The sequence below is a fragment of the Apteryx mantelli genome, chromosome 3 (assembly GCF_036417845.1).
Source record: "Apteryx mantelli isolate bAptMan1 chromosome 3, bAptMan1.hap1, whole genome shotgun sequence".
Taxonomy (NCBI): domain Eukaryota; kingdom Metazoa; phylum Chordata; class Aves; order Apterygiformes; family Apterygidae; genus Apteryx; species Apteryx mantelli.
The window spans coordinates 25,903,908-25,930,825 of record NC_089980.1 but is presented as its reverse complement, the minus strand read 5'-3'; the positions used below and the strand labels follow the sequence as shown (position 1 = coordinate 25,930,825).

Genomic DNA, 26,918 nt, shown 5'->3' with positions numbered 1-26,918 from the left:
GCGCGCGTGCGCGGGGCGCGAGCACGTGGCCGCTGGTGCGCCGGCGCGGCGGGGCGCAGAGCGGCGCGGAGCCGAGGGCCGGGCCGGGAACGACATGGCGGCGGCGTGCGGCGGGGAGGCGGCGGCGGCGCGGGCCCCGTGTGCCTTCTCCCCCGGCGACCGCCGCTCGCTGGCCGTGTGCGGCGCGGATGGGCGGCTGCGCGTGTGGGAGACGGCGGGCAGCCGCCTGCAGCACGAGTACGTGCCCTCCGCCCACCTCAGCGCCGCCTGCACCTGCCTGGCCTGGGCGCCGCCGGGCGGCCGGCAGCCCCCCTCCAAGGTACGGCGCGGCCCGGGCCGGGGCTGCGGGGCCGGGGCCGCCCGCGTGGCCGCTGCGCTCCGCCGCGCTCCGCCCCGCCCTCCGGGCGCCATGTGGCGGTGCGGGGCCGCGGGCCGGGGCCGCCGCGGGCCGGGAGGGCCCCGGCGCGGGGCGGGGGGTCGCCGGGGCTTTGCTTTCCTTCCCCAGCGCTTCAGCGGGGCCCCCCCGGGGCCCCCCGGCCCGGTCCGGCCCGGCCCGGCCCGGCCCGGCGTGGGGGAGCGGCCCGAAGGGGAGCGGGGGGGGGGGGGGAGCGGCCACCCGGCTCGCAGACGCGCAGGGAGCGCAGCAGCGAGAGCCTTGGCCGTGGAAATGTTTCGTGTAACGTGCGCGGAGGAGCCTTTCCTTGAAGGAGCGAGGTGCGTTGCTGTACCTCGTGCTAGCGTCACTGGAGAGGCAGCGTTAGAGAGCGGCCCGGGTGCTGTTCGCGCACTGTTAGCTTACGTGCAGCTCAGGTACCCTTAAAAACCTGCAGATATTTCCGTGCAAGCTGCTGGAGTGGCAGCGGCTCGTCTTCCAGAGCACAGGAGGGCGGCACGTAGGTACTCAGTAACTTTATTCGGAGCGCTCATCAGAGGGCTTGGAAGTTCTCCACGTTGAATGTGTTTTATTTAACGCTGATTGAAATGGGCAGTCAGCCTGAAAATACCTGGAGAATAGCTCAGTAAGGTGTTATTTGATCCTATTTATGTTGAAGTAGTCTTACTTTTGTTAGCTAGTTACCATTTCCTGAGCATAGCATACCCCTTGGCTAGAGTATGCACAATCCACCCTTTGTCATCAAAAATACTGTGACTGAGGGTTTTTTAAATACGTTCTGGCATAGAGACAATTTAGTATATTGGAAATACCCTAATAAGTATTTTGAAGTGCTTAGTGTACTGATGACCAATGCGAAGGAAGACTATTGTTCTGTTTTTATCAGTTCAGCAGCTCAATCTCTAAACTTTAAGAAGGGCGTCTGAAGTGTGTGGTGGAGTCCATTAGTTTTGGACTGACCTTTCTTTAACTTGCTTGTTTGTAATGTAACTTTGAAGGGGGGGGAAGGATACATGCACTAATTAATTGGAAAGCTGTGTAGGTTCTTCTGCACTCTTTCTTGCATCCAAACTGAAGCTTGCATATGAAAATGAGGCTAATCTGCGCTGTCTAATACACCTTCAAAACCTAACATAGTCCACTGTTGTGGTGTACTAGGTAAGCACAGGAGGTTTGAGTGACTTCTGAAAACTACTAATCCCTTTCTAGGGAGCCACCCTAAAAGTCACAGATACTGCAATTTGACCTTTTTGTAGGGTTGCCTGAAGAAGGGACTTCATCAGACAACGTCTGGCTGCATTCCAGTGCTCTTTATCATCCCAGTAGTGTGAACGCTGTCAACTGCCTGAAAGTTGGTACATTTTCAAGTGGAGCTGGAAAGCATACCATGTCTTAGAATATGTATGCCGTATACTTTCATAACTCATTGGTTTGTCCTCAGACTGAGCTGAAGAACTAAAGCTGTGATGGGTCTGCCAAATACCTTGTGTTGCACGTGTTTTTTCTAATATTATTTAGTCTTTTTCTATTTTTGCTGGAGAGTTAGCAGCTCTATAGCTAGTAGCTATCTGGTGTTCAGCAGTAACGCTGTGCCAGTAGATATCTAGAAATGGTGTTTGGCCAAGTTACAGCTAAACTAAGTATGTTTGGACTCTTGCCATGTTAATCAAGGCCATGTTTTTAGAGGGGAATATTAGAAATGAAGTTCTGAACTCCAGCATCTGGAATTGCTGGTACTGTGGTGGCTTAATGGGACGTTCCCTGCACACATGCTTTAGTAGTGTGAGTGCTTCCCGCTTGTCCTGTTCACCGTCTCCCCTTCCATGCACTGGTGCCTTGTGCAAGAGCGCATGGTCCACCAGACTTTCAAAATAGCTTCCTTCAGTTTCTTCGTGATAACTGCTCTGTCATCTTCAGCTCTAAGGTTCTTCAGGGCTGTCCCCACTGCAGTATTTTAAATGCTTTACTTCACATCTGAGCAGCAGGGATGTGATTTCTTGGGGTGGGGGGAAGTGTCTGCCATACTCAAGAAAGAACATTATGGAAGACCGTGTGCATGATTCCTTTACTCTAACTTATTTTTAATCTTTATTACTAATTAAAATTCTGTGCTTTTTCAGTGAAAGTTGAAGGAATTCTAAATACCTAAGTTCCAATAAATCTGAAAATTCAAAAGTAACTGATACTTGGTACAGTTAAGCTCCCATGTCCTATCTGTGAAAACTAGATGTTCTTATATTTAAGGCCCTGATCTACAAGCGAGTTTCACATGAATCTCTACTGCAAATCTGCAAGAAGCCTATCTATGCACTATCTAATGTGGGTCGAGAAAGGAATTTGATTCATTTCTTAGTTATCAGGCTGTATTTTTTAGACGTTTCCAGCACCAATTGGTGTCTGAATTTCCCACTGATGGTTCTTTGAAGCAAAATTTTGTGACAAAATGCCCCATTAATAATGCTGATGAAGGCTGGTCAATAAAGAAATAGGATGTAAAAAAAGTCTTCTGAAAAACTTTCACTGCCCCTAACTTTCTCCTTGACTTTGGAAATCTGTGGATTTCCCTATGATTTTGTTGCTCTGTGATGATACCTTTTGGATTGTATCAAGGGAAGTCAGTTATAACAAAGAGAAATGGGAGGCGAGCGAATGAATTTTAGTTAAAAGACTGAATGCAAAGGAAGAAGAGAAAATTTGTTCTTGTTTGTGTTTTAGGTTTGAAAAAGGGTGTGGGGAGGTGGGAGGAGTAACTAATAAAACTGCCTGAAGAGATTCGAAAAGTATCAGAAAAGCTGTACTTGCATCTCCACTGGCTTATGCCGTCCTTGTCTTTGCATGTCAAAGAACTGTTTCAGGATGGCTCAGTTGGCATTGCTGCCAAAAATTTAACTAGTTTATTTAATGCATGCGTGTCTTATCATATATTGTCTTAAAACCTGATTGATTTACTTGGTTGTACTTTGCAACTGCAATGGTTTCTCAGCACCTATGTTTTCACTTTATTTTATAAACACTTTTCCTTTCCCAGGAAAGATGAAGTCTAAATGAATACTTGCAAAAAACAGTGTCCTCTCCTTTCTCCAGAGCTAGCTTTTGATGTAAAAAATAATTATATGGCGTTTCTCTATTTATTGGCTTAAAATGAACCACCTTTTCTTTTGGAAAACTTTGCCTATGTATGTTGAATACACAGGAGAAGTCCCATTTCTTCAAAGAACCAAAGTACATGTCCTGCACTGCTAAAATTTTAAATCTGAGCTGTGGTGAAAGCTTCCAAAGCTTGATTGTCATTATATCTATGGGCTTGAGTTAAAATTAGTGAGTGGTCTGTTGTCTGACAGGTAGCTACACCACATGGAGCTTATACTGAAGTGGTTGTTCATATTTTATCTCTGTATGAGTATGTTTCTGTTTCTTCTGGTTGTTCATTAGTGCAAATATATCTGTTGTGTAGAGGAAGCATTACTGTGTATGGTGAATTTTTTTTAACCTGAGAGGATGCTTGGTTGTGACATAAAAAATGTAAGGAGACTTACGAAAGTCCAATTTAAAAACTAGCTGGCAGCTTTGGAGATGTCATCTTCTAAAGTGCTTTTTTGTGATTAGTTATGTGGGATTAACTCAGTGAGAATAAATTTAGTGGTTTCTTAGATATGGCTTGCTCAAGCACCAGTCCTGTTCCTTCTTCCCTTCCCAGTGATATGCTGTATTCGCACACTTTTGGTTAAGAAAGATGAAGTGAAACCCCTCCATAAGCCCTCAAAGCAAGAGTGTAAAGACTTAAGGATTGCCCGATTATGGGAGAACTTATGATATCAACTTCAGGACCTGGGTAAATCACTTGGCTTCAAGTTTTAAGTGCTTCCCCCTGCAAAGTGGTTTAGCACTTTCTTTTTTAAGAGGCATTATGAATATTTAGGATTTGCAAAACTGGTGTGAATAGCTTTTAAGATATAGTAAACTGATCATTTCTCGTAAAACTAACAAACCCTTCCATTTTGGAGTTGAAATATTCTGATCTAGTTAATCTTTACTTCTCCCTCTGGGAAGCTAACTGTATGAAAAATTTGAGTGAGTTTTTCCCTCGTGTATGTGGTCACTATGCTAGCAAAATGTTCTCCTTCAAATATTTCCAAGTGACTCATAGCAGCTTCATGACCTTGTACATGGAGGTACATGATGAGTCTCTTTAGGTTATTCTGCATTTCAGTGTACAAGTGTCTTCATCACTGCACCTTATGAGAGTTTGCACATGGTGACGGCATCTGAAACTTACAGAAGTTTTTTTCCCCTCTGCTCTAATACTGCGAGTAGCTGATGAGACTAATTTGTTTCTTTTTTTGTTTTCCTTTTCAATTTTTCAGGATGGCCCACAGAGGAAAAAACGGAAGTCTGAAGTTACAGAAGCGGACAAACAGTTAGATATCCTAGCTATTGGCACAGCAGTTGGTAGCATTTTGTTGTATAGCACAGTAAAAGGAGAATTACAGAGCAAACTAGTAAGTAATGTATTCTACATTGCATGCTGCCAAGTAGTAATGATTTCAGTCAGTATGTACTGCTGTGTCTGCTGCTCAAAACCAGTATAAAAGTAACATAATCATTCAGGTGATTGGGAATCTTGGAATGGTGCTTCTTCTGTTGTTGGCAATATATACACTGAGAAATCTTGGCTTTGAAATTAGTGCAATATCTTAACATTATGCATGAATTTGTTATTTTACTTTAGAAACAATAGTAATGATGGAATGCATAGTTGGGCAGTTAAGTCCTCCATGGGAGCGTTGTACCTCCAGTGCATGTGCAGTGTTGCGGGGAAAGAGGGCAAGACTGAAGCTTTCATGGACTCTTGTGAAGATGTCACACCAATGGAGTCTTCTGTACAGATGCAAACTTAGCTTCCCTCGTGGAAGCTTTTAGGCCTTCTCAGTACATGATCTTTCTCAGATGAGATATTCTGATTTTCAGCACTTGCCTTTCTCATTGGTAACTTCCAACTTAGTCCTAAGTAGTTTATTTAGTCTTGAGTTACATAACAAGCAATATAAATCTGTAAGAGTGATTCTGCGAAGTGCTTGTATGAAATACTTTGCATTCTTTTGCTTCTAAGCTATTAGTTGCATATATGGTGATAAATGTACATTAAGAGAAATCAATGACTTTGTAAAATCATGATGCATCCAAGTGACACTAGTTAACCATTATTAACTCTTACTTTATTGAAAAGTTTTATTTGTAGCTGAAAAGTATGAATGAAGTGAAGGTGTTTCACATTAAAATTTATGATTTTGTTCAGTTTGTGAAAACATTGCTCTTCTATAACAGCAGGGTAGAAGGTGGTATTTAGTTTGTTCTTTTTTTATGGATAGTTGGAATCAAAATATTATTCCCATTGGAATAAGAGCAGTCACTCTTAGCCTTCTTTATTAAACAGAATGCCTTGCTGTGATTTATTTTTGTCTTGCTCAAAGCTGATTTGCAAAGACGACGTTTTGGGGGGAGTCTGAGCTGGCTGGTGCAGCTTCAAATAGTGAAATTTTATACGCTGCAGGACATATTTTGATAAATGATAAAAGGGTATGTTTGAGCAGCAGACATTTTGATCGTTTCGTAAGAGATGTGGATGATGCCCTTTGTAGGGTCTTTTGATTGGGTGATGGCTTACTCCTTCAAAGCTGAGTCCAAAGGGAAGGTTACCCATCTCTGACCTCGCTTAAGCAAAGAGGTGCTTAGATGACTGTCAGCAAGACACTTGTGTTAGCCTTTCCTCTGAACAAGTTTCATACTGTTAGACAGCTTTGCTTGGATGTGTGTTTATCAATACTGGGCAGGACAATTTTTTGATAACTTTAAAAAGCTAGAACAAGAAGTAATTCAAATAAATATTTCATACTTTAATCTGTACACAGAAGTGTCTTTAACCGTTTAGGTATATTGTTCTTTAAAATCAAAGAAAAGTTATGTGCTGTGCATCCCTCTTCAAGTTGCCAATGATTTGAATTTAGTTCCCACAAGCTTGTTTAATGTGTTGGTGTCTGGAAGACTCGGTAGTCAAGGCTTCTTCATTTATTCATTAATGACCCTTTTTCACCTTTTGTAGGATGGTGGCCATGACAATAAAGTAAATTGTGTGAGGTGGCATCAGGACAGCTGTTGCTTATATAGCTGTTCAGAGGACAAACACATTGTGGAATGGAACACACAGACCTGCAAAGTGAAGTGGTGAGTGATGCTTGTTTTCAGTCAAATTTGTTGGTGCTTTTCTTTTTTTATTACCTCCTTCACAGGTTTTGGTGAGGTCTTGTTGGAAATGCTGCACTCTGCTATGCAGGCTTCATGCTAAGCTGCTGGTAACTTTGTCCCCAGCATACAAGACTGACTGTTGGCTATTAAATTTCCAAGAGCTTGGAAGTGATTTTATTAAGGGATAAAAGAGTGATTTCTCACAGTGTGTTTTCTTTCTCTGTGTATTGGAAAGACTAGATGAAATGAATAACTGCTAAGAGAAACTCGGGTCCCTCAATGCTAACTTTTAATGGGACATAGGCTTTCAGTCACTTCTGTGACACTGAAAAATATAGCTTCTAGAAAATACCCTTGGAAGTGTGGGGGAACAGATACTAGAACATCTCCAAGTTAAATCTGTTACATGCACCCAGCTTTGTTTGAAGTGCCTTGCTGTGATGATACCCACTTGGTTTCGCTTGCTACTGATGTGCAGTGCGGACAGTTTCCACTTGGCTGTCTGAGCAGGTTGGTACTTTTAAAGTACCATTGGACAAAACAGAGCTTAGTGCAGAATAACAAGATGTTTGGGGTAGGTATTTATTTTCTCTTGTAGAAAGATAAACTCTTCTTAAACTCAAAAGAAGAAACTAAGATTTGTACTAGTGATCCTGGTCATCTGTACCTCAATAAAATGCTTAGTATGTGATAGCACCTTGACTCTTCTCTTATGCTTGTTACTTTTTCCTGACATTTTCCACTGTTGTGTTATTGTTGCTGGAGTTCTGCCAGTAGTGTTAAAGATGGTGTGGGCACCGCAGACAGCCCACCACCAATAGCCTCTTCCATTTTCACTAGGAAAGAGATGCATCCTTAGGCTGTACGGAGACCCTGACATAAAGTAAAAGAAAATGGCCATAAGATCTTCCCTTAGCTTTCTCTTAGGATTGAACAAACCCAGCTACCTCACCTTTTTCTATTATGTCACATTCTCTAACCCCTAAACCTTCTTGGTGGCCCTTGACTGGATTTACTCCACTATGTCAGTGACTTTATTGTATGGCCCAGAACTGGACACAGTGCTCATATGTCTCAAAAGTACCGCATAGAGGAGAGGAATCACAGAATCGCTGAGGTTGGAAGGGACCTCTGGAGATCATCTAGTCCAACCCCCCTGCTCAAGCAGGGTCACCTAGAGCACATTGCACAGGATTGCATCCAGGCGTGTTTTGAATATCTCCAGAGAAGGAGACTCCACAACCTCTCTGGGCAACCTGTTCCAGTGCTCTGTCACCCTCACAGTGAAAAAGTATTTCCTCATGTTCAGATGGAAGTGTCTGTGTTTCAGTTTGTGCCCGTTGCCTCGTGTCCTGTCGCTGGGCACCATGGAAAAGAGTCTGGTCCCATCCTCTCAACACCCTCCCTTCAGATACTTGTACACGTTGATAAGATCTCCTCTCAGCCCTCTCTTCTCTAGGCTAAACAGGCCCAGCTCGCTCAGTCTTTCCTCATAAGAGAGATGTTCCAGTCCCCTAATCATCTTTGTAGCCCTTTGCTGGACTTGCTCCAGTAGTGCCACATCCCTCTTGTACTGGGGAGCCCAGAACTGGACGCAGTACTCCAGATGTGGCCTCACCAGGGCTGAGTAGAGGGGGAGGATCACCTCCCTCGACCCGCTGGCAACACTCTTCCTGATGCAGCCCAGGATACCATTGGCCTTCTTGGCCACAAGGGCACATTGCTGCCTCATGCTTAACTTGGTGTCCACCAGCACTCCCTTCTCTTGATCTGCTGGCTACCCTCTAGCTAATGCAGTTCCAAGTCACCTTTCTGACCTTCATGTGCCTAGAAATGGCTTCCAGGTGGGTTTGCTATATAATCTTCCCTGTTGTTTCCTGGATCCTCATTCTTGCAGAGGTAACATTTGCATTTTTTTCAGTCATCGGGAATCTCTCTTCATCTTCATGGCCACTCAAAGATGATAGAGTGGATTTGTAATAGCATTGGCCTCAGCACTTCTGGATGCATCCCACTGAGTCTTGTGTTATGTATGTCAGATTTGCTTTAGAGGTCCCTAACTTGATCTTCCTTTACTGTGGGTAATGCTTTGCTCCCTCAAACTCTGTCGCTAAGCTCAGGATCACAGGAGGCCTGATAGTGGACCCCGTCATTCATTGCTTTGTCCTTCATTCTGAATGGGTTACTCGCACCATTCAGTAACAGGCCTGCACTTTCCATAGTTACAATGTTACTGCTGCTGATGTGCCAGTAGATGCCCTTTTTGTTGGCCCTCATATTCCCTGCTGGTTGGAACAACTGATGAGCTTTGGTTTTCCTAATTCTGTCCCTGCATGCCCGGGCAACATTTTTATATTTCTCTTCGTAGCCCATCCTCATTTTCACCTTCTCTGTACTTCTTTTTTGTGTTTGAGCTCAGTCAGGAATTACCCATGTGGCCAAGCCAGCTTCTGCAACATCTGGTGACTTTCTGCACATCTGAATGGACAGTTCTTGTGCTTTGAGGAGGTTATCCCAGAAGATCAACAAACTTAACTGGGCCCTTTTGTCCTTCAGAGCAGTCTCCAGTGGGATCCTGCCAGCCAGTTCCCTGAACAAGTTGTAATCTGCTCTCCTGAAGTCCAGGGTTGTAATTCTGCTATTTATCCTGATGATTTTTTTCAGAATCTTAAATTCCATTGTCTTGTGCTTGCTCTAGCTAAGTTGACCTCAACCATCATATCTCTGACCAGTTCTCTCTTCTTTTTAAGTAGCTGATCCAGTAAAGCACCTCTCTTAGTCTGGTTGTCAGTCACTTGCATCAAGAAATTGTCCTCGGCATTTGCCAGAAGTCTCCAGGATTGCTTGTGCTCTCCCATGTTGCCCTTCCACCAGATGTTGGGGTGATTAAAGTCAGGACCTGGGACTGTGAAGCCTTATCTGTTTCTTTTTAATTGAGTGATATGTAGCAGATGCCAACCACATAACTCTTGATAGTCTTTTCTGATTCTTACCAATAAGTTCTCAACTGACTTTTTGCCTGTTTCAAAGCAAAGCTCCATGCAGTTGAGCCACCCTTTTGTGTAGAGCAAAACTCCTTGCTTTCCTGGCCTGTCTTTACTAAAGAGGCTTCATAAAAGTCAGCGTTTCCATATTCCAAGCTATCTTGCTGTTCTTCTGTGATCCCAGTGAGATCAAAGCACTGAAGCTGCACATAGACATCTAATTCCTCCTGTTTGTTTCTCATACTGTGTGTGTTTGTGTACAGGCACTTGAGATGGGCCCTCATCATGCTGATTTCTCAGGGTAAATGTGAGAATCTTTCCTATCGTGCTTTTTCCTGGGTGCTTCCCTCTGCTCCTGCAGAGGGGGCTTTGGTTACTGTTTTCACAGCAAACCTGGCTTAATTCCCTCTTTGCTAGATTAGCAAGCCTGTTGGCAAACTTGCTTTTACCCCGCTTTGCCATATGGATGCCATCTCTCCTTGGCAGCCTTTGTTTTGCTCGAAGGGTCCTGTAATTACAAAAGCCAAAGACCTGCCTGTGACACCAGCTATTCAAACCCCTGCTGATGCACAGGATGCATCTACTCCTACTGGAGTCTTTTCCATTGAATTGAGGAGAACATCACCCCTAGAAACTCTGCTAAAAGGTTGAATGTAATGATAACTACTTTGTGACAGTACTCAGCTTCTGTTGTAGTAAAGTAACTGCTAGGAAAATACTGATAAATGCTCTTAGATTTGGCATGGAGATTGAACATATAAAAGGAAATTATAGACATTGTATTTCCTGATTTTGAAGTGGGCAACAAAAAATCATTACTAGAGTATGTAAATAAAAGGTACACCAGCAATCTATATAATGCTTTTACCTGAAAACTTTTCTCTGTTGATGTTACAAGTCATATCTAAGGTTACTGAAATTGAAAAGAGTAGAAGAATAATTCTCCCAAATTTTAGTCATGTTGACAAGAACAGAAGGAACAAGGCACTCATAACTGTTTGTGCCTAATGTACCTCAGATTATCTGCGCTCTTTAATACTTATGAGTATCTGGAAAATGAATTCTTATGTATCCCACGGGGAACTCAGGATGTTTGCATTTGGGGTAGAGAAGTGGTGTTAGATTTCTTTTGATTTGCAAACTGCTAAGCATTTTCCAGCAGAGGTACAGACTGCTAGATAAGGAATTGAAACCACATGACTATAGGCTTAACTTTTTAAATTACTGTAGAAATAGTCCATAGAACCACATAGAAATAGAACCACTCCAGGAGATTTATGGAGCACAGATTGAAATTGCTGTTAGAGGTATGTGCTTTTGGGGAAGAGGGAGTTACTGTACAGGAGGAAGCAAGACAAGGTGTTGGAGAGAGGTAGGCTGCAAAGGGGAAAGCAAGCTCTTATCTTTTATTACTCATAAGTATTTCAAAAACGTACTGCTTTTCTGCTTTTGAATGATCTTCTTACAGCCTCATGGGGCTTGTACCTGTGAAAATATGACGCCTTTAACTTTGAACTATGGCTTGATCTGAATGTCTTTTTAAGCACACTGGTTGTTAAATGTACTGATTTAAAAAAAAAAGATTTTTAAAAAAAATATCCATGGGTGTGAGTATGGACTCTGTATTTCTACTGGTTGCTGTTTCAATAACTTCTCGAGAGAATAAACTTTATGATGATGCTTTTATTGCAATAAAGTTTAGAAACAGAAGAGCAGCCAATTTCCACAGATGTCTTTATAAGAAACTGAAATGTATGTTGGCATGCACATTGGTTCTTTCAGCTGTGGTGCTCCCCTAACCTGTCCCATCTCTATGAATTATGGACGATTATATTTGTTTTATTTCTTTGGTAACTTTTTCACATCTCAAATACTCTGTGAGCACTCAGATGCACTCTGTGCATCTCATTTCTAACTTCTTGCTTCATGATGCCCTATTTAAAATTTGTTTTTCTGTAAAATTATATCAAGAATATCCCAAGCAAAAATTAAGATTTTTGCTGTGACTTACATTCTTTAGATTAAGAATAGTCTAATTTAGACTATTTTTTTTAGTACATTTAAAACTAACTCCTTGTGTACACCTCATTAAATGGAACTAGGTTTGAAGTTCTCTTAATCCCGTCCTCTTTGGAAGAGAATACAAAATTTCATGGTATTCTGTGTAAGGTATAATGTTGTTTGTGAAGTTTGTAGGCAGTAAAACTTTTAGCTTCCATGAATCAATGGTGATAAAATAAATGGTGATACAATAACAAGTTCTGTTTTGGAAGAAAGAAGAGGTGTTGCCCAAGCATGCAGAAGTTGTATGGAAATGTTTTAGAGCAGCTGTTTACAACTGGGTTGTAATGAGTTGCGGGGTGGTACTTATAAAGGGTTTGTGTTAATGCTTTCCTTGCAATTTTGTCCTGTGAAAAATATGTAGTACTCACTCTTTCTAAGCAGATACAAGCATTTCATGACAACATTTTTTTTTTTTTAATAGTGCTTTGAACCAGGGACTTCATAGACTTTTAATGAGGCCAAGTTTATTGTTGTCAGTGTCAATGACAGACTCAGAAGCAAAACCAGGGACTTAGTGAGCCCTAAAATTGTGGATTTTAGTATTCAGAGTTGTCCCTTCTGGATAAGTTGGTATATGCTTTTTGGATTATGGTGCAAAGAGGTGTCTTTAAGTGGTTTAGCTCATGTTGCTCTATTTTGGGTAGTAGAGAACTTTGGTGGGGGGAGTCATATTAGAATCTTTTACAATCACAAAATAGGCAAATGTTAAAGACGTGAACAATGGTTCAGTGTTAAGCATCTCTATTTTTGATGAGTTGCCATATTATTACGTGTAAACTAATTTGAGGGAGAAGAGCAGAAACAGAATAGCTCTGACCTCATCTTCAACTTCTTAGATTTTTTTATAATTTTTTCTTTAAAATTTTTAGCATGGCTGATGTACATTTTGAGATTATGTTAATGAACACTTTCTTTTCTGTTTCTCCATCTTTCTCCCTTTTTGCAAAAATCCTCCATCCAAATTCTAGCAAGTGGAAAGCAGACAACAGCAGTGTCAGCTCATTATGCATCAGTCCAGATGGGAAAATGCTGCTGTCAGCTGGTAGAACTATAAAACTGTGGGACCTGGAGACCAAAGAAGTCTACAGAGTAAGGAACTTTGTTAAACTACATGTAAAAAGTACGCCTCTTTGTTGGTGACATTAGGTATCTAGTGTTTGCTTATAGGACATCTGAAATTTTTTTTGGATGTGAAGAGACAATTGACAGCTTTGGGATTGCTGGAAGCTGTTGCTGTGATGATACCCTCAATTGTGGTTTCAACTTGCTGACAGTTGAATGAGGACGTTAAATTCCTTGGCTGTGTCTGAGCACGCTACCAGCACCCTTTCTCAAACCTGTAGTATAAAATTAGGTGCCCTTTCTTCTTCCTCTTTTTTTTTTTCTTTTTTTTTTTTTTTCCTCCCCCCACTGGGTCCCTTTCTGATGCTCTGCTAGCAGAGGAACCCAGTTCACCACAGTATTAGTTTGCTGCTGGTGGGGGTTTGTGTCTCTGAACGCACTGATCTTTGTGATAAGTCTCTCTTTAAATCCATTGGATTTCTTTGCTAAACTTCACATAACTGGTGGCCTTCTTAGTTTTGCTGTTTAAACATTTGGAAAGCGTAGGAGCAAAACCCTTGTTCCCTGGGTAGGGCTGGCACATGAGCAAGTTACCATGTTTTGACTGTTCCATAAATGCAGCTGTGCTCTGTTGCCTGCTGGTAGATAGGAGGTAACTAGTCTTTGGATCTCTCCTGGTGCTTGATATGGAGTAAGTAAGTCTTTACTTGAGGAGCCATACTGTTGTCTTGCTGCCATATGGCCACTAGTGTGTATGTCTGCATCCTGTGATGGCCAAAAATATGATTTGCAAAAGTAGAATTGAAGAACTGATTTTTTGGGGGGTGGTGGGATGGATGGGTTTGAACAGCCATAGTAAGTCAGCAGACCTGTTTTCATTTTCAGCTGTTAAGATGAGCAACTGTGAATCTAGTTTCACTGTAAAAGATGAAGCAAGTGGAAAAGTGTTTTTGACAGTAACAGCAATACAGGCAGATGCAGCTTCTTTTGCATGGGCTTAGTCCCGTTAAGTTTGCCTTTTATTCCCTCCTTAACTTTTAAAATTCTGATAATTATCTGGAGGTTTAGAAAATCTTTCCTTGAAATATAGAGATGCAAAGAAACTGGACTCTCTGAATACTTAAAACAAACAAACAAACCCCCCCCCGAAATGTCCTTGTCAACTTAGTAACACTTGGATTGTTCCTAATGTTCTTCATTAATTGATATTTTAAATCTTTGCCATATGACTACCTGTGGCAGTGTTTGAAAAAATTTTTTTTTTTCCCCGATAGCATTTCACAGGCCATGCTACATCAGTTTCATCATTAATGTTTACCACAGTGAAACCTATGAATGAAAATAAGCCTTTTGATGGAATTACAGGACTTTATTTCTTGTCTGGAGCTGTACATGACCGGTTACTGAGTGTATGGTACGTAAGCTTTTCTTCTTCCTGTCTTTGTTTATAGTCAGTATTGAGGCTAGACTCAACAAGTATGTTCTGAAATCTGTGATTAAGCAGAAGGGGCGCTCTGGAGAAATGCGATGATGATCTCTTAAATGGTGGTTTCAACTTACTGATTGTTGAATGAAGACATGAATTTCCTTGGCTGTGTCTGAGCATGCTTCCAGTAGTCGCTGCTTAAATCAGTAGTGTATGCTGAGAACATACTGTGCAATAGGCTTGCTTATTCTTTGAACTTATTGAAGGATTTAGGCTAAATTTTCTTCTTGCTTAATTTCACATGGAGTTACCTTGCACTTGGAATTAGAGCACTTAAGAACTTAAAACTGAGAGCTGTAGTTACAGCACAGGTGTTTTTGGATGAGGTAAATACTACCACAGTCACGGTTTATAGGCTTTAATACTGTGCTGCTTCCCAGATGCAGAGGCTGCTGTTTGTGCTAAGGTAAATAATGTGTGCTGTTTGTGTCTCCAGGCAAATCAGATCAGATAGGAAAGAAAAGAATGCCGTGATGTCTTTCACAGTAACAGATGAACCAACTTTTATTGACCTGACTGTGTCAGAAGTCAAAGAAGAGGTAGGAGCAGTAGTTTGTAACTAAATATGTTCAACAATTTTAAATTATCATTATCAGTTTCCTTTTAGGGTGTGAAGAAATCAGTTTGGTTTGTGAGTTTGATTTCTGTTACGCAGAAATGAGATCTGAATGCTAGCCAATTCATGGGTTTGAGGATATTTGTTACATGTGCATTTATAAAGGATAGTTTGAAACACTCATTTTGCAAAGCTACTAAGTACAAATTTAGTTTTTTTCGGTAGTCTTGCTTGTGATGGTGAAAATGTCAGTTGTTTCCTATTTAGGACAAGTTAGTAATCAGAATTATTTGTTAGATCTTGGCATCAAAAGCCACAGAAAAATCCTTTCTGAAATAGAGTTATGGTGCTGTTTTTTCTGATTTAATGTGGCTTTGGCAGTATAACTGCATTTTGAATTAAGTAGTCTCTATTGAGTTGTGATAGAAACATGCATTCCCCAGCTCTCTCAGTTTCATCAAGTAATACTTCAGTTTTCAGTTAAAGTAGAAGAGTTTTAAAGTAGTTTTCTTATGAAAAATGTCCGCATATGAAACTTGTTCCCGAACTGTTTCAGCCTTTAATGTTTCCCCTGGTGCCTTTAGATTCCTTTATAAAGACAGCATTTCATGCTATGCTTTTAATGTTTCCAGTTGTGCCTCTTATTTCATTTACTGGAGATAGAGTATTCTGTAAAGTACACCTTTCATTTAATTGATCAGAGTACTTTGTCTCAGTTTCTTTCTTCTAAGCATACTTACAGCCTCAGCCCCTTTGTGCACGCCTGTGCCTCTAGACATGTTGGGAGCCATGCTTTTGAAACATTGCTGCTTATGCTCACACGTCTCTGACAGTGTCCAAACTGTTCAGATTTTGACATGGTCAATAGTCATACAGTAAAAATATAGTTAGATGAGTTATCTTTTTGTCTCCTAATAGTTGTCCTAAATGTTCCTGAAGTGTTACTATTTTTTTTGACCTTCCTTACAGACTTAGTTGTATCTGTAGTGTGTTTTGTTACTGAAAAAAGTCAAATCATAACCATGCAAGCAACTCTTGATGTCCTGTACTTACAGGAGGTTTGTCCTTTGGTCTAATTAAAATCTTTTACTGTGACTTCTTTCAGCCTGTGAAGTTAGCAGTTGTGTGCAGAGATGGGCAGTTGCATTTATTTGAACATATTTTAAATGGGTAAGTTGGTATTCATTCTGAGTGTGTATTTGGGAAAGGTCGGATTATTGCAAGGCAGTGCTGCAACAGTGAAGCTCTTGCATCTGTACAAAAATCAAGTTCCATTCCAACTGGTCCTGTCTTAAGTTATTTGACACTTTTCTTGGGAAATGTGAGTTCTTTGGGTATGTGATGCAGGGAAGGAGTAGCTAGCATGCAGAAGGAGAACTTATGTGTTGGGGGCTATGCTGTGCTTTGCTATTAACTGTTGCTTTAGCCAAGGTTTTTGTCTCCTTGTGCCTCGTCTAAACCATCTGTAAAAGACATAAACTGTGGCTAAGTTTGCTGAGGACTTGCTAATGAAAGGTGCTTAGATGTACACAATATTGAAGTCTTTGAGGTAAACCTGTTGAATTTTTCCATTTCTTTCTCTCTCTTTTTCCCCCCCCCCCTCAGTTACTGCAAAAAACCCTTAACATCAAACTGTACTATCCAGATAGCGACGCCTGGAAACGACGAGGACTCCACGCCAAAACCAGTCCCTATTCTAGCGGCTGCGTTTTGCACAGACAAACAGTCTCTGCTGCTTGTGTATGGTAACACCTTACAGCCCATCATAGAGAGAGTGGTATGTAAAACTTATTGGAGAGTTTTTGGAGTTTTTGTAATACGGACTCCATACTGCTTTGAGTGGGAGGGATTTTTTTTTTTTTTTTCTGGAATTGCATCATGAGACAAAGCTTATTCCTTCCCCCTGTTCTGGGACAAGGAGCATTTGCCCCTGAGCTCTTTTGAAGGGGGGTTTTCTTCTTCCTTTTTTTATTTTTTCAATTAAAATATAGCTTGACAATATTGCTGACTGCATCCTGCCATTTCAGCTGCTATTGAGTAGGCTAATGCAAAGGCTTCTTGAAACTGGTTTTAATACTGGTTTAGTTTACCTGTGTGAGCCTCCATGCAGAACATGGAGATCTGGTAACAAAAGGCAGATGTGCAAAGCAGCTGTTGTTCTAGAGTGAAAAAAAATCACTCTGCTATATCTCTGGAGTTTTTTCTCATTTTTCAGTAGCTTAATGAGTTACAGGGTGAACTTCAGATGTTAACTGTTCTTATTTCTGTCTCTCCTAGTCTTTGAACACCACTGAATCCCAAGTATGTTTGATAAGGGATGTCCAGAAAGCGTTGGCGCTTAAAACAGATGTGGCTGTAACAAAGGTGAGCTTTGTGTGAAATGCAATCCCATTGCTGCTCTTGTTTTATTTTGGAAATGCTAGAATTCGTTGCTTTCTTCTAAAATGGGATTGGATTTCTGGATGGATCAATTCAGTGCTGCAGTGTAGTAACAGATGTCTATATCACTCAGGCAGGTGTGCGTGAAGTGTGCTTCATGGTTGTTGTGTGTCCTAGCATGTTCTGATGCACGGTTACCCTCTCATAGCTCATAGCAAGTCCTGTTCTGAGCAGATACGCTTAGATAGCGAGGATTCCCTCTGTCCGTTGTTGGCTTTTCTGCTCAAGATGAGTCCCTCCCCTAGAGTTTATGTACAGCCTGTTTGACCCTAATGGTTTGGGGTAAAGTTTGGGTGCCTTTGTTTTCTAATCTAAATAAAATGAAATAGAGCCTTAAAGGGTATGTCATTTTGGCTCTTCCTTGAGTTGGCCTTCACATGTTCCTACTCACAGGGATATGGCACCAGGGAATGGGAGCTTGAAGTTTAAATGGCCACAGTGTCCACTGAGGCCACCTGCCACCATTTTCCCTCATGCAGGGTCCCCTGGGGGTTAAGAGGTAGGTCATCAGGTCCTTTATCCATAAATATATGTATTCAAAGGCATTGCCTTTGCACATCCACGTTCCCCTGTCCCCTTCTTGTTTCACTGGTGATGGAATTGCTAGTAAGGACCAAAGTGTTCCTTGGACGGGTCCACAGGGCTGGAAGGGGGAACACCCTGCTGGGAGGGTGTACGTTGCACCGCTGAGCACCCTCTTCTCTTGGATGCCTGCCTAACAGAGTTGGAACACATACAGCAGAAGTGAAGTGGGCAGACGGTGCTCTCATTCTAACCCATGAGTTAGCGACGAGTTATGGCGCTCCATCAGCTAGGTGGGGCTTGGTGGTAATTCCTCACTGCGGGAGCCAGTGGGTAACAGAGCTGAAGTGCAGCGAAAGGTGTGGGAACACCTTGGCATGCAGTGATGACCTCCAGCTTGGTTTCGCTTTTTTTCTGAATTCCAGTGAAGACACATTTCTCTTGGCTGTCTGAGCATGCCTTGCGAAGAGAAAGATAGCATTAGTGTGTTGAACTAAGTAGGCAGAATTTTAATGTCATTGATGTTCTACAGTAAAGTTCTTGGATCATGGAATCAAATTTTTATTTATGAAATTTTTTACCCAAAGCACCTGGATGTTGCTATGCTCACTGTAGTAGTTAATATTTGTATCACTTTACTGGGCACCCAGTAGGACTTGCAGTACAATGAGTTGGGTAAGTATGTCAATAAATGGCCTCCACAGAAGAGCTGTGGTTAAAGAAGTGTTCTGGAAGTAGCAAACTCACCTATATATATATATATCCTGTGTGGTTCAGGGGTTCACTGAGTTGTTAAACATACTACCTTTAAAACTTGATCTGCTTTGTGTTATTGAAGATAGATCCCATATTTGGGATTATACCACGTTTGGTATAATCTAAGGTTGCTGTGCTTGGTATCATGGTCATAGTCTAATTCAGACTACAGAGTTCTGCCTCTGAGCTCCCCCCCCAAAAGAAAATCAATGTGATTGAAGTGCCCAGTAACCATCTCTTACTGCTACATTTTGCAGCTGTTTATAAGCAGTCGTTACCTTTCAGTGGAAGGTGAATTAACCTGCATGTTGTTTATGCGCTTGATGGTTAGTGTGTGTGGTGTCTATTGCTAGTAAAGATCCACATATTTGTTGTTGGAAACGATCACTGTTCAGTGAGGGCTATGGAACAAGCTTGAAAATAAAATAATTCAAAAGTGATTCCATAGGCTCTATAATGCTTTAGTTCAGTTATGAAAATTAGCTGACTATTGCTTGAAGTTATTCATGGTTCTTAAAAATATAGGATTTTCTTAGTGTATACTTCAAGAAAATATGTTGTGGCAGGCTGGTTTTACCATGTGTGTGAATCTCAGAATAAAATTGCCGTTTTAAATTCAAAGACAGACCGAGATAGCAGCAATTCATGTGGATGTGGTCATCTCTCTCTGTTAGATCAAGACACCTGTTGTGAACTCAGACACCAAAGTTCTAGTGCCTGGAATCCCAGGACATAGTGCATCCGTCAAAGCTCCACCCTCAGGAAAGGAGAAAAATAAAAGCAAAAGGAAACCCGGAGAGACAGAGGTAAAGTGCTTAAAAAAAAAAAGTGTGTGTATATATATATATATATATATATATTTATTTATTTATTTATTTTTATAACACAGCAAAATAACGGAGAAACCAGAATCGTGTCGTAGTTACAGTGCCTTTAGGTACACTCTAACCTTCTTTGTTTGATGTGGAGGCAAAATTAATAATATTGTCTTTTTGTATGAATGAGACTTCCCTGCAGTCAAAATCCTTTCCCTCCTCCAAGCCATGTGCACGTTGTCAGTAGTTTTGGCATGCTACTGCAGGATTTTGTCACATAGTTGTGCCTGTCTCCTGCTGCTAAGATATACTGCTGCTTCTCAGTCAAGACTTCATCTTTCCTACTCCTCTGGCTATCCTCTCTCAGTACATTTAAAAGAATATGCTAAGACTGTGTTATTTTCTAGCAGAGTAGGAGGGAGTGATGTAGAAGGCTAGATACTTCACTTTCAGGTTATGTCTCTGAGAAACCGCTGAACAACTGAAACAACAGTGAAACAACACTGCCCTTGTTTACTGTCTGCAGGAAAGCATTGAAGACCGCCTGGGGGCATTGGATATTGATGTGAGCAAAGTAAAAACTCCAGGTGGCCTTCCACAAACTGATAGCTTCGCGGTACTTTTGGTGCAGGGCTTGGAAAGCAACGATTCGGACATCTTAAATGTAAGTGTTACAAGGTCATTGTATGGTGCTTAATCTGTTTGCTGAGACTTGTAGGGAGCCTTCCTGAAAATTGCAGAGGCTGAACAATCAAGATCCTGTTGTTTCTCCCTGCTGCTTTTTGCCAGTCTGCTGCTTGAAGCACTGATATTAAAAATGATAGTTGTGGTATGACATTCTTTTTGTTGTTATCTACCTTGCTTTCAAAGTCAGTCCATGAGCTTTGAAGCAGATCTGTTTCTGATAAATTTGTTGTGTCACAGTTCAGCTGTTTTACAAGTGATGTTACTAATGCAGTGGTCTTTTCTTCAGTTTGAGCAAGAGCATAATCTGTGCTTAGACCTGACTAGAGTGTTATTGAGTAGATATTGTTTGAAAAATGTATTGATGGCAAAAGTTACACTTGATAAGCTCACTGCTGCACTTGGACTAGTGGGGACCAATAAACTAAATCTTTCGGGAATTTGATTCTGAATAGAAATTACTTGTTACAAGTACTGGTCAAAGGCATTTCTTTACAGAAATGAAGTGTAAAAATAGCAAGAGAAATTCTCCTTAATTTGTCTTTAGTGCTTTGTTTTTAATGCGGGGTGGTTATACTAGGGGTAGTGGTAGGTTGTTTTAAATGGTTTAGTCAGTCAAGTGACTTACATTGTCAACTGGAGCTGACTTGAAAAATGTCCTTTTCAAAGCAAATCTTACTACATTTACCTTCATCTGAGCATACAAAGGTAGTGAAGTAGAAGGAGATTTAAATTCAAGTATTTTTGATTGTGCTCAAACACATATTAAAGCTGAATGATTCTCTGATTATATTTTTCCATTTTAACAGAAAGTGCTTACCACAAGAAAGGAAGCTTTAATAAAGAACACCGTAGCCAGAATGCCTATACATGCTGTCATTCCACTGCTGCATGAGGTAGGAGAGACTGCGTTTCTTGTACTGTCAGACAAATCATATTTGGCTTCTGTTCTAGCTGGGGAAATTCCCAGATATATGTTTTGATTTTTAGCAATAAAATTGGCTGATGGTTGTACAATAAAGAAGTAATTTTTAATTATCTCTGATATACTCTCATCTTATCTGTCTAAAGCTTGACCAAAGAGAAAGGTGCCCCTGTCAGTTAGGAAGAACATTAGGTATTATAATAGTATCTTAATAATTGGGAAAAAGAAGAGAAAAAGTTTCTTTAGTCCGTGGTAAATGATTATGGTTACATCTTTTTTTAAACTATTAAAGAAGATGATAATTTTATGAATGAGAGCAAGAGTGCTAGCCTGAGCAAGCAGAATAAGCATTAGTCCCTAAATATGCAAGACACTTGCATAAGAGAAGGAAGAGTAGGATACACGCATAAAGAGAAATGAGTTTAAATAGCATTTGGAAATTCAGGGGCAATTTCCTTGGAGCGTCTCGCTTTCAAAGGTATTTCAGAAGCACGGTTGCTATATTTGGGCTCTTCAACATCATTTAGGAATCATTTTTACGTGGGATTTAGCTTCTAAACTGCTTATTCTGTGAAATAAATAAAATCTATATTTGAACTGAAATATTGTAATGCTTAGCCTTTTTTTAGAAATTGCTGTATTTAAACTGAAAGTTTATTAGTTGCTTTTATGTGAATCACGCTCTGTAACATAAGTTAACGGTCAAGTTTTTCTCCTGTGTTTTAATGTGCTGGTCATTTCATTCATGACTAATCTTAACTGAAATTTGCATACTGCCCATTTTTGAATGTTAGGCTGGCATTAAGCATGTGTTATGATACCTTCTTAGACTTATGTTAATGGAGTGCAGCATTTCTTCTATAGGACCTGTGTCAGAGAGTCTGAGTGCAATATAATCTTGGTGGATGGAGAGATTCTCGTGTAACTGTCCTTGCCAGAGCTTGAGATTTGTTCTATAAAATATCCTCTACCTGATGATAACTTCACTTTTCAACCTGTCAGCTTTGTAGTGGCTGCTCTGCTAGGCAGATACATAGAGCAACATATAAAAAAATCACAAAGGGATTTTGTTCTAGTTATTCCTGCCAGCTTGAAGTTTCTCTGGATATATTGCATGTTATGAGTTCCAGTTTTATTGTAATAATGAAACTCAGCTTCTGCAGGTTATCAGCCTGCATATAGGAAGATATAGCCAACAGTATAATATTCTGAAGTCTGACAGTGGTTAATTCTAGCAAACTTCAAATGCATGGAGATTTTTCTGCTCCAATATTGGGGTTGTTGCATGGATATAATGTTGGGTTGTAAAGTCATTATGCATTTGTTGCTTGTTACTGACTATTTTTTGTACCTTTAGCTTACGAAGAGATTGCAAGGCAACCCATACAGGTAAGACACATGTTCCCCACAACTTAATTTATTTGAAAACTTTTTAGTGTGGCACTTGTGGACCCTCCTTCCACCTGTTGTTTGATTTCTGTAATAACTGTGATTAAACTGTAGCATCATGAAGTAAAAAAATTCTGACCTGATTGCAACTGCTAAGAACTTATATCAAGACACTGCTTTGTCAAGCTGAATGAGGTGAAATTAAAAAGGGAAAAGGATGTTTGAAATGAGCATATATCCCTCAGAAGGCACCTGAAGTCCCAGAATGATGAAAGTTCAGACCTGATGAGCATGTAAAATAAAATCATTATCAGATGTATAGCTTGTTCAGACTACTTATCAACCAGATATCTTTAGACACCTCCTGGTGTTTTGTTTAGAAACAAACAAAAATGCTCAGTCTTGTTATATTGCTATCAGGATTGCTTTGAGACTAGCAAAGATAATCTTCCCTGTTCTTAATTGATAAAGGAGATTTCCCTCATTGTAGGTGGAAAAGAATATCATGCTTTGACCTTTAATTCATCTGAACCTTCTGTGAAAGACTTCAGAAGCACAGACCACTGAGCATGCCTGATTTGACTCCTTTACTTAAATGTCTTGTCTTTTCCTAGAAAATAACTTACATAGGTATCTCGTCCGTATAGCCAAACTGTTATATTTCCATCTCTGTTTATCTTTTTGTGTAATGAAAGTGAAGCACTCTTTTTAGAACTACTTTAGCATCTAGAAAATGAAATAGGTGTTTGTCAACTGGCATGTCTTTGATTTGATTTTTCTTTTCCAGTGCCTCACAAATGGTTCGATGGTTGAAGTCTGTTTTTACTCTACATGCATCCTACCTTTCCACAGTAAGTACCATGCTGAAGGTTAACACATGTAAATAAGACTGAATTTAAACATCTAAATATATCTGTGTTCTTTCTTCAGTAATCTGTCTCCTGCTATCCACATATGGCAGTGCCCAAATAAAAGTGCAAAGTGGCTGTATATCTGCCACTTTGCCATATTGCTGCACATTTGCTAGAAATTGTCTTAGTCATTCATGACATAATTATAGTCATCCCAGAGTCAAACCAAAATAAGTTTTGTCATACCTGTGAGAGTTAGGGAACAAAATAGCTGTCAAGAAATAATCTAGCCTGTGTTGTTAAATCTTGTAGAACTAAATTTGTTTTGCTTCTGCAGTGCTAATCTTGAGCCTGTCTTGGGCATGACTAGATTTATAGGATGAATGTATGCCACATCTGGCATGGGTAGGGTAATGTATTAGCTTTTAGCTTCAAATCTTTCCTTCCTTAACAAGTGATGGATAAACTCATGCTTGCTCAGTTGAAAAGTAGCATTTGGGTACTGTTAGTTCTTTCTGTTCTTGGGGATCTCCCAGCTATTAAAGGACCGCTGTGCATCAAAACTTGTACATGTTGCTGTTCCTGCATTCATAAGTGGTGTATATTCAGTTCCCATTTATACAGCTTTACATCTACACCCACCTATATTAGTGATAGAGGAAAGGAAAAATAATAGAATTGCCATGTTTTGAAAGCAAATGATGCTTCTACACATAGCTAAATATTAATTGATTAGGCTGCAGGTGATGTTTGTGATGAACCCTCCACTCTCCCTTCTGGCTGGAATAATATGAGCAAGCGTTGTCTGGCCAAAACTCAAAACTGTGGTATAAAAATTAAAAAATATGACATTTGTGTATTGGCTAACAGCTTCATTTTTCTTCATCCCTGCCTTCTCCCAAGTTGCCAGATCTTATTCCCCAGCTGGGAATGCTATACCAATTAATGGAGAGCAGAGTAAAAACTTTGCAAAAGCTTTCTCGTCTGCATGGAAGACTCTTCCTTCTTGTCACCCAGGTAAGTTCCAGCTAAATGACATGGGATCTGTGGAAGAAATGGTTTGTGCAGACTTAGCCTTCTGTTGTGATGGCGTCTAATGGGACCTGTCATTAGGAACTGAGTGTGGCTGCTATATAGTCACACTGCTAATGCTGAAAGCAGTACAATTCATTAACTATGTAATTATTATTGATGATATTTTTCAGTGATTTTTAAAAACACCCCTGCTCACTGAAAGCGTTGCATATTTTTTTCCTGCCCAATGTGTCTGCTAACACTTAGCTTTTTTTAAAGAGGAATATACATAAGAGATATGGAGCCACTTCAGATGCCCCTAAAGATTTATTTTATGTCTTTCTTACATATTTGGCTGTTAAACTCCAATTATAAATGAATGAATATATGTAAAACTTGATGTAGATTTCATTTATATTGTTTTGAGTTTTGTTGACTTTTAAAGTTGGAATACATGATTGCGTCTAAGGCTAATGTGCAAATTCCATTCAGGTTGCAGCATTGGAAACAGTTCAAGATGTAACTGAGGTTAATCAGACTGCAAAGCTGGTATATGAGGATGGTGAGTGTTGTATGCTAGCTGTAGTTTAACTCCTGAATTCACACGACAGCTGATACTTGATATTTATGTTCTAGTGCTTATCTAGTAGCGAACAATCTATGGTAGAGAGTTTTTGTGGGAAATCCATGGCAAGAAAGTGAGTGGTAAATGATGGGGGTATCTTACAGTTGGTTGTTCCTTCCTCTCCTTTTCTCTCCTTTCCTTTCCTTTCACTCCCTCCCATTCCTGCTCCACAAATTAAGGTATCAGTTAATTGGAAGATCAGTATGTAGCTTAATTTAACTGGCAAGAATCTAGTTTACATACCTCATATTTCTAGTACTAACTGATGGTTTACTAAGGTAGATTCAATCATGGAGCTTTTACACGTTTGAGTCAGCAGGACTTCAAGGTAATGGTGTCAGCGTGTGGGCAGGTGCACTTCCAATTCGGGCCTTTTGTCTACTGTAACTTCACACAGAAGTGATTAGTGCCTGATTCATTTTGATCAACATAGTCTTCAGGTAGAATTAGTTTTGGAGTTTAACTAGCACAGTTGGAGGAGGTCTAGCAGCATGTGGGATTGGGTTTTGTTTGAACAAAGACATTTTAAATTCTATCTGTTCTCCAGACTAAAGGATTGTTTTCTCTTTGTAGAATCCTCAGAAGAAGGGTCTGATGATGAGATGATTGCAGATAAAGATTCAGATGTAAGTGGGGTCAGACCAGATCTTCTCCCCTTCTCTTGTAACAGTAGTTGTGCTAGTGTCAAAGGTTCAAACATTCCTGTTTATTTTTCCTCAGGAAAACTGGGATGAAGATGATGAAAAAGAGGAGCAATCAGATGAACAAGACATGGCTGTTGAAAAGGAAATCAATGGCGATTCTGATTTGGAACCAGAAAATGAAAGCGAAGAAGAATAACAGCATAAAAGACTTAACAGTTTAAAGAAGTGGGCCACCAGAACTCTCTAATTCTGGATCATCTTGTTTAAAGATGCATAGTTGCATATAGGGAGTGCAGACTTGTGCACAGCCTATGTGCTGCAGAGGCACATGTGGGGCACTGTGCATTTCTGAATCCAGAATGTTTAACCACGCCAGCCTTCTCTCGCCCTATTTCCCTGCGCTTACTATAGAAACATTTCTTCCACCTCATGGTCAGATTATGCCTGTCATGTGGACATGCATTTGTATCTCAAGTGAAATAAATCTGCCACCGCTGTTTGTGTGGTAAACTTGGTTCAGCTTTACATTGAATTTGTTTCAAATATTCAAGGATCAAAGACAACCGGTCTATACTTCTTTTCATGCTTCAGTTAGCAATAGCAAGTGGGCATCCTGCTGCATTTTTTCAAAAAAAAATATTTTTGTAATATTTAAATTCTCTACTGAATTTCTTTTTCTTCCCCCCCCATCCTTCATCAGTTCAGCCATGCCTTGGCAATATGTAAATGCCAACCTGGCTTAAAAATGGCTTTTTCTTTTTTAACAAATTTGAACTCAAGACTTTTATATATATATATAAATCAATGACTTTTCTTGTGCTTCAAAAGGACATTAGAACTATCACTGGTTCCTAATTTTGTTTTAATTGAGGTTGTATATAAGTTTAATGCTAACCCAGAGGATAGACTGTGTCGAATTGGGTGGGGGAAGGGGAGTGAAAAAGCAGGGAAGTGAGAAGGTGAATGCGTGTGAATATATAGCGCACAGCTGTACGTTTATTACGGATTTTTAATCTCTCAGTGGCAGAACAAGGATAGCTATTTGCTCAGCTAATGGAAGCTGAAGTAGTATAAACACATTTTTAAGAGCAAAATACGGTAAAGGTTTGAGCCATTCACCAGTATAATGTACAATATATTTGTCTATAAATGGAACTGTTGCAACTAGATACCGCCCTCTTTGTAAAGTGAATAAATATACATCTCCTTTACCAAATACCTGTCCTGTGGTGTTTGTTGAGAGAGACCATAGGTGGCTGTTAAGGATGAAATGCGCTTTTTGTATGAACCAGGTTTCTAGTGGAAGAGGAATCCAGTCTGAAAGGTTACTGTGTTGTGAAAAGCATCCGTTATTCTTGGTTTTGTAGCTCCTTATGTTCCCAGTCATATCTACTGGTTTGTTCGCTGCCGTGGGGTTGCAGTGGTATCAGGAGGGCACAGTGGATTGTATTGTTGACAAAGCTGG

The 26,918-nt window shown here is 40.4% G+C and overlaps 1 protein-coding gene and 4 non-coding genes across 5 annotated transcripts; all 5 read left to right on the top strand.

Annotated features, from left to right (window-relative positions):
- Nucleotides 1–77: 77 nt before the first annotated feature.
- WDR43 (WD repeat domain 43) lies at nucleotides 78–26,669 on the top strand. The gene is made up of 18 exons (XM_067292967.1): nucleotides 78–319; nucleotides 4,759–4,893; nucleotides 6,495–6,616; nucleotides 12,654–12,774; nucleotides 14,022–14,161; nucleotides 14,670–14,772; nucleotides 15,895–15,959; nucleotides 16,395–16,566; nucleotides 17,067–17,153; nucleotides 19,181–19,312; nucleotides 19,848–19,985; nucleotides 20,815–20,901; nucleotides 22,288–22,319; nucleotides 23,107–23,170; nucleotides 24,074–24,187; nucleotides 24,677–24,746; nucleotides 25,383–25,435; nucleotides 25,530–26,669. The coding sequence occupies exons 1-18, from the start codon at nucleotides 95–97 to the stop codon at nucleotides 25,647–25,649; spliced, it is 1,980 nt and encodes a 659-aa protein (XP_067149068.1). The 5' UTR covers nucleotides 78–94; the 3' UTR covers nucleotides 25,650–26,669.
- LOC136991729 (small nucleolar RNA SNORD53/SNORD92) lies at nucleotides 7,070–7,147 on the top strand. Its single transcript, XR_010883939.1, has one exon. It is a non-coding gene; the product is annotated as a small nucleolar RNA SNORD53/SNORD92 (small nucleolar RNA).
- On the top strand, nucleotides 12,916–12,999 carry LOC136991731 (small nucleolar RNA SNORD53/SNORD92). The gene has a single exon (XR_010883941.1). It is a non-coding gene; the product is annotated as a small nucleolar RNA SNORD53/SNORD92 (small nucleolar RNA).
- Nucleotides 14,270–14,353, top strand: LOC136991732 (small nucleolar RNA SNORD53/SNORD92). The gene has a single exon (XR_010883942.1). It is a non-coding gene; the product is annotated as a small nucleolar RNA SNORD53/SNORD92 (small nucleolar RNA).
- On the top strand, nucleotides 18,128–18,207 carry LOC136991728 (small nucleolar RNA SNORD53/SNORD92). Its single transcript, XR_010883938.1, has one exon. It is a non-coding gene; the product is annotated as a small nucleolar RNA SNORD53/SNORD92 (small nucleolar RNA).
- Nucleotides 26,670–26,918: the final 249 nt, after the last annotated feature.